The sequence below is a fragment of the Nicotiana tabacum genome, chromosome 6 (assembly GCF_000715075.1).
Source record: "Nicotiana tabacum cultivar K326 chromosome 6, ASM71507v2, whole genome shotgun sequence".
NCBI classification, from domain to species: domain Eukaryota; kingdom Viridiplantae; phylum Streptophyta; class Magnoliopsida; order Solanales; family Solanaceae; genus Nicotiana; species Nicotiana tabacum.
The window spans coordinates 196503455-196516679 of NC_134085.1; the positions used below are offsets into that span (position 1 = coordinate 196503455).

General features: G+C 37.1%; 1 protein-coding gene across 11 annotated transcripts; it reads right to left on the reverse strand.

Moving 5' to 3' along the window:
• Positions 1–1752: 1752 nt before the first annotated feature.
• LOC107818821 (coatomer subunit beta'-2) lies at positions 1753–12718 on the reverse strand. Of its 11 annotated transcripts, none has more exons than XR_001655519.2 (26): positions 12279–12531; positions 12035–12055; positions 11884–11945; positions 11567–11621; positions 10410–10446; positions 9971–10296; positions 9717–9848; positions 9482–9630; positions 8746–8814; positions 8313–8463; positions 8154–8219; positions 7437–7625; positions 6928–7068; positions 6767–6841; positions 6484–6660; positions 6294–6385; positions 6087–6203; positions 5529–5643; positions 5348–5419; positions 4801–4997; positions 4623–4716; positions 3973–4079; positions 3614–3740; positions 3251–3395; positions 2549–2619; positions 1753–2100 (listed from the first exon to the last, which is right to left on the reverse strand). XR_001655519.2 is itself a non-coding variant. In XM_016644872.2 (26 exons), exons 1-25 carry the CDS (start codon positions 12279–12281, stop codon positions 2600–2602), a joined length of 2739 nt encoding a protein of 912 aa, XP_016500358.1. In that variant the 5' UTR covers positions 12282–12531; the 3' UTR covers positions 1753–2100; positions 2569–2599. The 11 variants fall into 11 exon arrangements, 2 of the variants coding, with proteins under 2 accessions (XP_016500358.1, XP_075112474.1); XR_001655516.2 differs by having other exon boundaries at positions 2569–2619; positions 3210–3395; XR_001655518.2 differs by having other exon boundaries at positions 3210–3395.
• Between the last annotated feature and the right edge of the window lie 507 nt (positions 12719–13225).

Consider the following 13225-nt stretch of genomic DNA (forward strand, 5'->3'; position numbering starts at 1 on the left):
TATGTAGAGATCAAACCTAGATTGGTACGGTTATCTCAAAAGCTTATCTACCATTCTTTCGAGTTGGTGTTTTCACCGAGATTGTGAAGCTATGACAGCCTGAAAGTGATACTTGGATGGTTCTAGGTCTAAAGGAAACTAAAAGATTTGGCTAAGAAATCCCCACAGACGGCGCCAAATTGTTTGATCAAAAAGTGTTAAGCTTTTCGTTAAACCAATTAATAAAAAAAATGGAGGGTAAATCTTAGCCAAACATAATTAACTCTAGATCTAAGCATATTTAATATGAGGATCGAAGGAGGCCGAGCTTGTATAACATTTCTTAAGATGATTAAAATACATCAAACATAAATGATAAGCTTACATCTTTGATACATTGTTCCGTACTTGCAAGAGCAAAGAAGGAAAAGAGGGAAAGTCATTGATAACTATGAGATCTATCTTTATTCATTCAACAAGGATGATTACAAAGGGTTTTAACCAAAATCTAGGCTTTTGCTTTGTTGTTGGAGGTCCTCTCCTGTTATCATCTTTGATACATTGTTCCTCTTTTTTCTCGGATGGGAACCCCCCTTTCTTGCCTTCTTTTGTCATATATATATATATATAACCAATCTTCCCCTCTATCCAACGGTCTTTAACCAACATACCTTCTCTTGACTATACTCTTCCTTACTCGCCCAAGTATTACGACATATGTTGTGCCGTGTAAGCCTTCTGATGGCTCGATCTCGGCAGTGGCCGAGATACCCATCGCTATTACGCCACGTGGGTACAACTATGGCTTGGTCGACCCCTTACCATTCCTTTTAATGATAACTCACTCGTGGTCAGATTTTGACCCATATAGTAAGTTCTTTCTAAAATGCTTAGCAGAACCAGAGGGAGAATCTGTTACACCTCCATGATCGCTGGCCTTTGTGATTGAAGATGTGAACAAGGCTTGTGCTTTGTTCCGCGACATGCAAAAAAGAGAAATCTTGCCTATTGTTGTTACTTATACTCCTCTTTGATACATTTTGCAAGTTGGATCAGATGGACGAGCCAAGGAGTTGTTCCATGAAATGACAAGACAGAATATCTCTCCTGATGTCGTCACTTAAAATTGACTCATTGATAAATTCTCAAGTTTACATCAAATAGATGAGGCTGAGAGGTTGTTTGATAGAATGAGAAAAGAGAACATCTCACCTGATATCGTAACTTATAGAATAATGATTAGAGGATACAAAAGGGTTGGAGATTATTATCCAGCATTTTAACATTTCCGGTGATAGTATTTGACATTGATTTTCTTATTACAGTTAATGTTAAACAAAGTTCTGCTTTCCTGACAAACAGATAAGGGTCACTATTTTTCTGTATTTATTTTGCTGTTTCCCGGATTGCTTGGTATAAAATGGTTCAACTTTCTAGTTGATGTCAGCTCCAAATTGGCAAAAGTGTTGGAAGTATAGTACATTAATTTTCAGATCCTATGGTACTTGCAGACTTGAACATTAAAGGTGAGACTTGAGAGCTTCACTGTTTATTCTCCTTAATTTATTTTTAAAACATGGTGTGAGTTGCCGGACAAGTTAAGGTTTATGTGAAAGAGCTAGGTCCAAGCTTGCTTTAGTTTGGCGTTGATAACCCAATAGAGCTGTTTTATTTGAAGCTGTTCCTAGTTTTTCAAATATTTTAAAAGATATATTTAGTCATTTCTAATGTACCAAAACAAAAGGAAAAAAACAGCATGTCAAATCCTCTCGCTTTTCAAGTGTTGCAACTAATGGGAGTGGATTAACGGGTAAGCTGAACATAATTATAGCGGGGTATGGCACAGGACATGCCGACATGGAGCTTAACAATTTCTGCACTAGCTCCACTTCCGTATATGGTTTTAAGTGTTTTCTATAGTGACAATGGCATGTAAGGATTTTGAAGGGTGAAAAATGTAAGCCTCGAAAGAATATTATAAAACAACTATAAGTGACTAAAGCTAACAACCAAAGCTGGGAACATACATCCAGTATGCCTACAAAACTCAATGCTCACCACTGGCGGAACATACATCCTCGGTCCCTTGATCGCCCTCTTTTAAGGAAACACCTATAGAACCTGCAACAGAAAGAAAAATCACTATTACGATGAGCCAAGACATAAAACTTCTATCTTAACCGGGAAGAAATGAAGAGCTTGGTAATTAGCGATACTTTTGCAAGTAGAACTTGAGATTTGCCGAAGTAGGACAATTGACCACTGCCAATTAGGTATAGCAGCGATATACTTGACTAACATTATGCAGGTGGAAAACTAGATAACACAATAATCCTATATTCCTCAGAGGGCACAAACACCCTGCCATATGGCATTATTTTTTGAGTTGAACAGAGTGCCCAACTTCAAGAACAAAGCACGAAGTTATTCAGGTTTTATCCATTTGAGCAAATAGAGCAAACAGTGAGGTTTATGAGACTTGAGACACCTAATCAAGTGTAGACATACAGATGAGCCTTTAACAGACATGCGCTTTCAACAGTTTATGGAGAAAATTTAATTTGTATACCACAAGAACGAATTACATACAGCTGGAAGCCTGGAACCATCTTGAATGAACCTAGTGACGTGGTGTAAGCACTGCAAAAGCATCAATATAAAGTATAAGAGACAGAGGGAGAAGGGCAAAATCAAAATAATCTATAATAGTGATAAATGATAATCAGATAAAAGGCAAAACCAGTTCAAGAAGAAAAGGTAGCAACTGTACTAATTTGTGCCAAAACAATATGAATGCCAAATCAGCAACCCCATAATGGACGGAAATCTTTTCTGTTCCTCAAATTTTTCGGTCAGCTAGGCTTGATAATTTCATATGCTTAAAAACTTCTCCACAGGGAAGAATAGAACAGACTACAAAATTTAGCTTTCTTGAAGGGGTAGCTTTCTTGAAGGGGGTTAGGCTGAAGTTCATTAAATGTTCCAGTAACAACAACAACAAAAACAACATGCCCAGTATAATCCCACAAGTGGGGTCTGGGGAGGGTAAATGTTCCGGTAAGTCATAGTTTATTCAACATTTTCTAAAGACAAACATAATAAAAGATGATAAAAACAGGACAGCATAATAGAAACAACAGAAGAATCTAAAGGCATGGGTGTCAAAACACATAAAAAAGAAATTCAATTAATCACCAGCAACAAAACTAGGATTTTCACACCGGCCTAACCAATTGCTTTTAGGCTGACGGTTTTCCTTCACTATTCGTACCCCACTCTTCGTCTGCCTCGTTTCCATTAATGAGTACTGCACCGTCAGTAGAGTCAGCATCCACGACCACAGCCTCTTCTTGTTCCTCATTTTGTGCATCATCTGCCTCCAATTCTTGTACCTCATCACCACTCTGTTGTGCAACCTGAACAGTTAACACAAAGACATTTAATTGTTCTCAATTACAAACACCAGTTGATAGTCTAAGCTGCTCAATATGGGTATTAAATAACACCGAGGAAAAGACATCTTCTTAGTAACGTATAAAGATATGGTTCTTTATTTCTCTTTTATGAAAAAGATTCACAGAATGCCAAATCAACCCTGACCAGAAGGCAAATGGAGAAACACATCATGTTATACCTCGTGGTCCGTATCTCCATTTTCAAGTGGATCTTCATCCATTCTCATGTTGTTGAAAGCCTCTACAAGGTTGTTAGTTGATCTATCAGCATGATTTAAATACTCAGTTGCTGGTGGGTAGCCACCCCTACATAGGAATTGGATCAGAAATTAGATGTTGTCCAAATTGGTGCAAAATTTCTCCAAGCAAGAAAAGAAAAGGAGAAAAAATTGACCAAAAGATTTGAGAATTTCAAAGGAAAACGAGGAACTCCCATAATATAAAGCAGGTCTAACAAAAGTACTAATATTTTCAAAAGAAACAGTCTGAGAGAATAGAGAAGAAATGCATGGGAAGTGGAGAAAGCCATTATCAACACCTTTCCTCTGCAACTCTAGCTTCAACAGCACATGCAACTTGCCAGTTCTCAAACAGATTAGGATATTCTTCAGGATCAGCCAAAGCTTCTGCTGCTTTCTGGTTAACCTGCATGACAGATTCATGAACAAACCAGATTAAAGCACAACAGATTTCCTGCTATAGGACGACAGATAATAGAGCAATGTGTAATCCTGCATGAAGCTATATAATCACTTTTGAGTACAACCTATCCATGCCAGAATTGTCAGTTTCCTGGCCACAGTGGCCACTCAGAAAACTCATCAACCATATTTCTTGTGGCCATTCCATGGCGATAATACACAAAATGCAAGTGGAATAGGGAAGTTGTCCAAAAATATTACTTTTGATGCCAATCACAGGTGTAAATAATAAGTCCTAAAGGTAAAGAGCTCCAATGTTTCTTTGCACCAGCGACTTACGCCAAGAAGTTCATTCCCACTTAGTTTAAAAACTGAAATGAAAATCTAATCTAGATGGTTGCGCAGCTCTAACAGATCTCTCTGGTGGGCCATCCCACCAGATATTGGGTCGAAAGTTCCAGAAATTCATGAAAAGATGTATATAGATTTTTTTTAATATCCAGAAGATGTATATAGATAAGAAAGCTCAAATCAGAAAAACACCGACCTTACTGAGATCCTTCCTCCAAATTGCAACTATTTCAGAAACCTTACTTGGCAGATAAGATCTAGCCATAAAAGCAGCCTCAGGTATCCGGTTGCTGCAAATAAATTGTAACTCTATATGTCAATCCAAACTGTTGAAAACACCCCAAAACAACAAGTTCTTTAGTGACAAGAAATACCTATCAACCAATAGCTGAATGCATTCCTCCACTTTACCCAAAAGGAACATGCAGAGGAATGTGACATTGTTTTTCCCCTGCTCTTTGGCAAAATTTGCCAGTTCAGTTATTCCTTCAGCATCTCCTAGTGAAGAATAGAGTAGCAACAGACCACTCAAGTCATTGGCAAACTTCAGACATTCCTCTGCCATCTCCAGCTATAAAACATAGCAAATGAGCAATAACTCTGAAGAACTCAAGAAAGTAAAGAAGTGTGCGTTTCAGAAAAGAAGCACTACTGGCATCTGAAGAGATCAAACTAAGAAGCACCCTCTACCACTTGAATACAAAAGAAAGAGCTGGATAACTTAACTTTATTCTGAATGATATATTTCATAGTAGTCTGAGTTAAGCTAAAAGAAAGAGTTTAAACAAGTATTGTTTGGAACCAACAGCATTACACAAGCCACGACATCATTCATAAAATCTCAACCGTACATCTTTCCGGTAAAAAAACTAAAAGCAGGCATGAAAATTTTTGCAAAGATAAGATTCCCATTAATGTTACCATTCCAGCAGACATGGCTAGTTCACCCAACTGCTTCCACTTGGACTCACTCTGAGCTACCACTGCAATATCCTGCCAAATCACAAGGCCACACTTCTAAACAACACATGGTTCTTTCGAAGCAACAAGTTTAAAAGAACATATGGAAGTCCAACCACATGCTTTGAGTTAGAAGCCCCACCTTTGCAATATCTAATTTTCCCAGCTGTATGGCTAGTTCAAATCTGTAGTCAGGCTCTGTTGCAACTTCTAATGCTTCCTCTACCATACCTCGCGACTCCAAGAAACGAGCAACACTAGCAGGGAATACATTTGATGATAACTTAGGAAACTTGCAATAAAAACAAATCAAACCGGCACCCCCTTCCGAAGGTTTAGATATTGCAGAAACTATGTGATAGCAACACAAAGCATCACAAATTAAAATTTCAGAGAAGAGATTTGATTAATCAATCAGATCTGAACGTATAAATACACAAAAAGTTAACAGAACTACTATCCATACAAACAAATGGAATACGTTTATAAGAGCAGCATGTTACTCTGAAGTAACCCGAAATAGAACCATTTTACAGCACAAATGATACCATTGATATAACCCAGAAAATCCAGCTCATTGACATACTACAGCCAAATTGAAAATTCAAGGAAGTTGCAAGGCCATGCACAACATTTATCATGTTCCCCGAAGACAATCTTTTTTTTTTGACCTAAGACAATACTTAAACATGTGATTTACCTATTATGGTGCTCCTTAGGAATCGATGGCAGCAACTCATTTGCTCTGTCCCAGTCATCACGCATCACAAGTGTCTTGTATTCGATCAAGCTGAGCAGTAAAGTATATCCAATGACACTGCACAGAAAGGAAATGAGTTCATTTATCCAAGAATCATAATCTCAGGCCAAAGTATCCAATATCAAAATCTCCCAGAAGACTACTCACTTGAACTCTTTGTCAATCAGGAAAACCCTACTCTGGTTAGCCAGATATCCAAGCAGGTACATAGGCCGGTCTAAATGAAACATTGTGGTCACCTAAAAAATACAAAAAATAATTTGCTGATTCACATACATGAGATAAGAAGTTCTCCGGATATACGTGCAAGAACAGCAGCATGCACTACCAATCATACCTCACCGCCGACACAGTAGTTAAGTCTCCATGAAGAATTATTGTAAATGAAGCAATCGCCAACCCAAATTCCCGTCCTGACCCGTTCATTTATCTCATAAAGAAGTTCAAAAGCTTCTTCAACGCCTTGCTCATCTACTGATCTTCCACTATCTAAATGGGCAGAAACCACATCACGCTGCAGGTATGATACAAACATACAGATGATCATTAATAGAATTATGCAAAGAAACGAATAACAAACTTTAGCATATGTAGTTTAGATTTCGGAAAGAAGATCTCACATTATACTTAAGTATGTAGAAGGATGTATCACTTGCAATTGCCACCATATCACCACTGTCAGCCCAGTAGAGGTTCTGAAAAAATTAAAAAACAACGTAAATGAAGTTACGACTTCTGAGTAAAACAACCTTACTATAGAAGTGAAGCTTATGTTTGTTACCTTCACATTAACATCAATTCGCCGTATCAGCCTGCAGTCAGCCCAATCATAAAAGCAAATAAAATCATTTGAGCACATCGCCAATAGAGTACCTCCATAGATGCGCTCAGCTGAGAAAGTAGGACGGATGCTCTTCTTTTCCTGGAGATATCACCAAATTCACCTTTTAGGCCAGCACACAAACAAGAAGAAACCATGACACATTGCATGCTTCAGCTTCGAGAAAAGAGAAGCCAATGCATTTATTACACTATAACTCATCGCTTGGATGTGAAAAAAAAACTCACTTATCAAGCGCTCTACGAAGTAAAAGCTTACTGCAAACAAAGGCTTTAAATAGAAGGGGCAGGTCGGAAAGAAACAGTTGATTCAAGTCAAATATATAAAATAGTGCATCATCAGACTCAAATAATACGTGATGCAATCAACTTCGTTTTTGTTTTTTCTTTTGATAGGTACATGATGCAATGAACCTTTGGAGGCAACCAGTTGGGAGGATGAATGTGAACCTGGAAATTTTTGCTGAAGATCTTAATCCTTGACGTACTTTCCCTAACAGCATATTCTCCATCAGAAGACCAAACAAATTCCAGTGCTGAACCAAATGACCTATTTCTCCATGCTAGAGCAGTATATATGATATACTCTCCATCTCCACAAACAACAACGAACCTTCCATTTGGGTTATGCTTCAAGCTCTGTGTAGGACAAAAAGGATGCAACCAAATCAGTGAGCTCTACATATTCTTCAAACCAAAACAAAAAAAAAAAAAAATGTAAACTACAATAATCTATCCACTCTTTAAACTGCACGATGACTGCATACAAAAATTACAACACCTCAAATAACAAGATGACACAGCAAGAAAAGCAACGCAAAAAAATTTAAAAATAAAAAAGACCAGACAATAGGAAATAACCCACCAGATCTTTACAGCATCAATACAGACAATGACACCCTAAATAAAGCCCGACAATAGAAACGCCGACGTAGAATAAAATCAGAAAAGATATTAATAGTGGGTGAGGTTTCGAGTATATGGACAGCCTTTCCCAGATAATAAAAGAGATAGAGTAATATAACATTAGCCTCTCGCTAGTAAGACAAGTATATTATAAGCACTCCAAGAAGAATAAGCCGACATAACTAACAGCTGCATTATGGAAACCACATAATTATTGCCGAACAGGCCCCTGGTTCTGGTTTCAACATAAAGCTGACTCACTTGTGGATAGAGGTCACAAGTTCCCAATTCCTTGACAGCCAAAGGCAACCTTTCTCCATCAGTAACCTGAGAGATGAAGAAAACATGCATTTAACTAAACAATATTGAGCAGTGAAAAGAATCACGTGAGCAACATTAAAAGCCAGGATCATCTCATACCTCATAATCCGCCCCCACACTCTTGATGTTGACTGTTTGAACTTCATTGTGCTTAGCCCATATAATTTTTCCACTGTTATCCATGCTGGCAACTGGTTCTTCTCGACCAATTTTTACCATGATAGTTCCCTCATCATAACCGATTACAACCCTGCACATGCATCAAGTCAACATAACTGCTAGATGAATAAATGCAATACAGAGCATGTGATGAAATGATAATCAGCTCCTTGCTCTTTAGTTTCAGGTTTTTTCTATTTGTTATGCCCGCAGGTCTACAAATAAGTGATTTCCTTCTTTCTTCATCCATAAAAACTTTTCTTGCTTGGAAATGAAAACAGAAATAATTAAAATGCAAAGTATAATTGAAAGGAATTGCAAGACTGGCCAAAGAGAATAAAGGTACAGCTACGAACTTATCATAGAAACTAACCTTCTTGAACTTCTCATGTAACCAATTGCCCAAACTCTTTCAAGACCGTAATTCAAAGTGTTCTCAAGTCTGCATACAAAATGCAACAAAAACAAACAGAAATTAGGATCAATAACCATATTTTACCAGAAAAAGTAACCAAAATGCCCAAAAGTAACCATCGTACAAAGCTTTCCAGTGGAAGCAACCAATTTTTGGGGGGGGGGGGGGGGGGTTAAGTTACAGAAGTTTTATCTTATTGAACGGCAAATTACAGAATTTCATTAGTTCTTGCGCATCAAAAAGAAAAAGAAAACTGATAAAAGCCACACCAGATATAGAGTACATTAATGATGTTTGATTTTTTTTTTTTGTATACTCCTTGTATATGGCCGTTATTTTTACCCAAACATATCAATAAAATCCTATTACTTTATCAAGAAAAATGACAGACTCGGAGTCACTTTATATGTTGTTACTGTAAATCAATTTAAAATTTCTCATAGCTTTCCGGAGACCTGGTTGCACTGATTTAGATGACCCCAACCAACTTGAAAGAAGATATCTTTGAACATATTGGCTAAAATGTCTTTGGGTACATGACTATCTATATCAAACTTTAAAGAAACCAAAACAATTGGACAATTTATTGAGATGTAGAAACTTCTGTCAAAAAATGAAAAGGTCCAATCTCATATGAAATCAATAGAATTTGAATTAATCCATAGTAATAAAGTAGTTATGAGTCTAAATCTACCTATAAGTGGTTGCATGCCATATACGAACTGTACCATCTTCAGATCCCGTAATTATAATAGGAAGCTCAGGATGAAAACATACGGCGGACACATTGTGTGTATGGCCTTCAAGAGTCTGGACACAACTTTTTGTCTGATAGTCCCACACCTGTCTCGTGGATTACATGACAACTAATTCAGATTCTCTGTGTCTAAACTAACAACAGAACATGGGAAAGGAATTGATCGGCAAACCTTAGCAGTGTGGTCATCAGAACCCGTTATCAGATAAGGTTTATCACCACCAGTGAAATAGTCTACACAATTAACCCCTTTCAGATGCGCATCCAACGTGAAGTTTGGGTCAGGGGAGCCGAGGTTCCAAATCTGAAAAACCAAGCGTCATTAATTCAAATATTTCAGATTGGTAAATGGAAAAAAATAACGTTGTGAACAAGGTAATCTCAGGAGGTGAAGAAGAGTGAAGAAGAAAAGGAAGAAATCCTTACCTTTATAGTCCGATCAAGAGATGCACTGGCAAATGTATTGGTGTCTTTCGGATTAAATGTGACTTGCATCACATAATGGGAATGACCCTCAAAAATTTGAGTGCATACCCATCCCTTATCCCAGTCCCAGAGCTTTATAAGCATGTCATCAGAAGATGACAGCACATATGGTAGAGTAGGGTGAACAGCCACAGACCTAATATAATCAGTGTGCGCCTCAAAGACTTTGACCTTGTCCATGGTATTGTAATTGTATACACGAATAAACATATCGTCAGCACCAGCAACAACCCACTGCTTGCGTGCTATAAACTTTGCTGACCTAACTGCAAAGAATGAACAATGAGTTTAAAAGAACTGCAAAACCTTCGTTAAAGCAACAGAGTGCTAGTTCACATCCTGACCAAACAAATATACTACTCAGACCCCGTCGGCATACCTGGTAATTCAGTAACTTCGAAAGATTTAACCATTGTCTGCAACAATCAAAATGAATTAGCACTCTATTGATAATACTATTACCATGAAGTTTTGCTTTGTAAGTGAAATATTAGCTCAATAACTTCTCATACCGAGTAAGCTAAGAAGTCAGATTTGCACATAAGTGAAGAAGATTTAAGTCTAACATGATTCATCAATGGAGCAGTAATTCCTAAAGTGATTCACCAATCCTGAACACTTCAATGTGCTCCTAATATAGAACGTTACAGTAGGAAAGATTTACTAGGGACAGTGGAGCAGTAATTCCTAAAGTGATTCACCAATCCTGAACACTTCAATGTCCTCCTAATTAGGGACAGTGGAATGCAGTAATTCTACTAAAGAAACTTGCAAAGTCCCACCTCACGGCTAAAACAGATGTAATTGCAACGAAGATTGGGAAGATAAAGTAGGAGAAAGCAACGATATATGGAACATAAGACCCTCCAATATAGAAAATGACTTGAGTTCAATAGCTTTTCAGCTCAATAATCTTGAATTTTCATTTATCCAAAAAAAGCATTATATTGGCTTAAGATTTTAGATCTTTTTATTTTTATTTTTATTTTGCATAATATTGGTCTAAGATGAGCTTAAATAAAGTACATGGTCAGTGTGGATTCATTAGCCGACCCCGACTTGCTCGGGATTGAGGCGATATTATTTGTGGTTGTATCTTGAAATTTTAGATAAACAAATGTCAGCAGTAGTACATTGCTGAAAGAACGCATATGTATTCTCTCATAGGATTGCACTCATAGAAAATTTTCCCCAACTAAGTTTACAAATAAATAATTTCAGGCATTTGTTGACGAATTGAGACCGGCACAATAATCAAAAATCAACTCGAGCTTATTCATCTTAAGTGTGGGAGAAACTAAGCTACACCCAGACCAGCTCTTTACTAGCTCTCAATTTTGTTCAGAATGCTCTATGAGCATTGGCTCAAGATCATAAGATGTAATCACCGTCATCCATTTCAAATATGCACTTCACTATCTCAGGATGTCACACATTTAGGACACTCTTTTATAAATGAGAACACCGCGTACATCTTTCAAGATTTCGGAGTCCAAAATTTCCCCCCGAAAAAAGTGTGGATATAATTCCCTATACCTGGGTCTGGTAGTTCCAGATGCAAACAGTCCCCGAATACAAACTTGCCAATATCCTGCAACAAGTTATACAAGGAATGAGCAGCAAATAACTCAAACTATAATTAAAAAGTAGCTAAGCACCCTCATCATCCAAAGAAAACTATGTAACCAAACTCGGCATAAACCCCCCATCCCCAATCAAAATAAGAGTGATAAATAAAACTTCCCGTTATACTGATACTAACAATATGTCACTCTAACATAAGACAATTTTAAATGGAAAAGAAACATATCCACTAAAACTGAAAAGACGTCTATTAAGGAAAGTCCAATTACCATGGCTCTGTAGGATGTAGATCCACGCACTTTACCCTTTCTGATCTTTGAGCAAGTTTCCTCTGAATCAATTAATTACAGTCAGCACGAAATGCATTGGTGGATACATGAAGATTATAAACATTTTCAAATATGCCAAAAAGCATAGTACCTTAATCTCCAACCTCAGAGGCTGAGCCATTTCCAATTCGAGATTATAACCAAACGCAAGCAGGAAGCGAAATTAAGTCAGTAAATAACAAAGTGCTGGATCTCAAATTAATATTCTAATTAGAGAAAACAACATCCTTACAACGGTGATCAGTTACCGCAACCAAACCGAATCGGATTTGAATCAGATCTAAGTTGTAACGTAACGTTGAAGCAATGAGAAATACTGAAACTAACAAACTCACCATTTTCAAATATGAGAATTCTCCGAAAGAGGAACCGAATGAGTGATTGGTATTGAACAACCCTAAGAGATTCGAGCGAGATCAAAGTGGCGAAATCAGTACTAGCACACTCAGCTGCAGAGATCTTCCAATTCGAATTGAAGTGAGTGAGAGAGCAACGAAAGGAGATCAAGATTAGTAGTAGAGGTTTTGCTCAGCGCAACCCCTGTAAAGCGATTGGCAGAAAGAGGGAATTATATGACGATGATGATCCTTTTTAGTTGAGTTAATACATTAGAATTGCCAATTTTGTTTTCGTCGACTTCTTGTTGTTGCTAATATTGACCGTAGATTTGCCAATGTAGCATGATCTAACGGCCTATCTTACTATTTTAGCGTGGCTAATGTTAGTAGTGCTTGCGTTCACTAAGAAAACATCTACTTGTCATATTTCTTCAACTGACAATAATTACATTGGAATATTTTACAATTTATATCATCCTAAATTGCACACTCCTAATTGTTAAAAATTTGTGCGTCAAAATTTTTGGCCATGCCTCTCGGGCTAGCAGAAGCGCGAGGGAAATAATATTTGTCAAAGATAGTTTAAGGGGTCACTCTTTGTATTGTTAATCTTTTTAGTGTTGATTGTGAAAGCAAATGAAGTTACCTTTATCGTGCTAATAAATAGCATAGTCTTTCCCATGTGAAGTAATGAAGTTAAAAAAGTTATTTATGTTAATAAATATAGTTTAAAGTAACAATATAGGATAAGGAAAAATAAGTAAAGAGATATATAGAGAAAGAGAGGATTCTTTCTCACCAAATTATTACTCAAAAGTACTTTTCAAATTAATTAGCCAAACATAAACTGCTTCTCACCAAAAGTACTTTTGAGAAAAATTACTTCTCAAAATAAGTAGATTTTAGAAGCTTGGCCAAACAGGCTAATAGTTTCTTCACAAGAT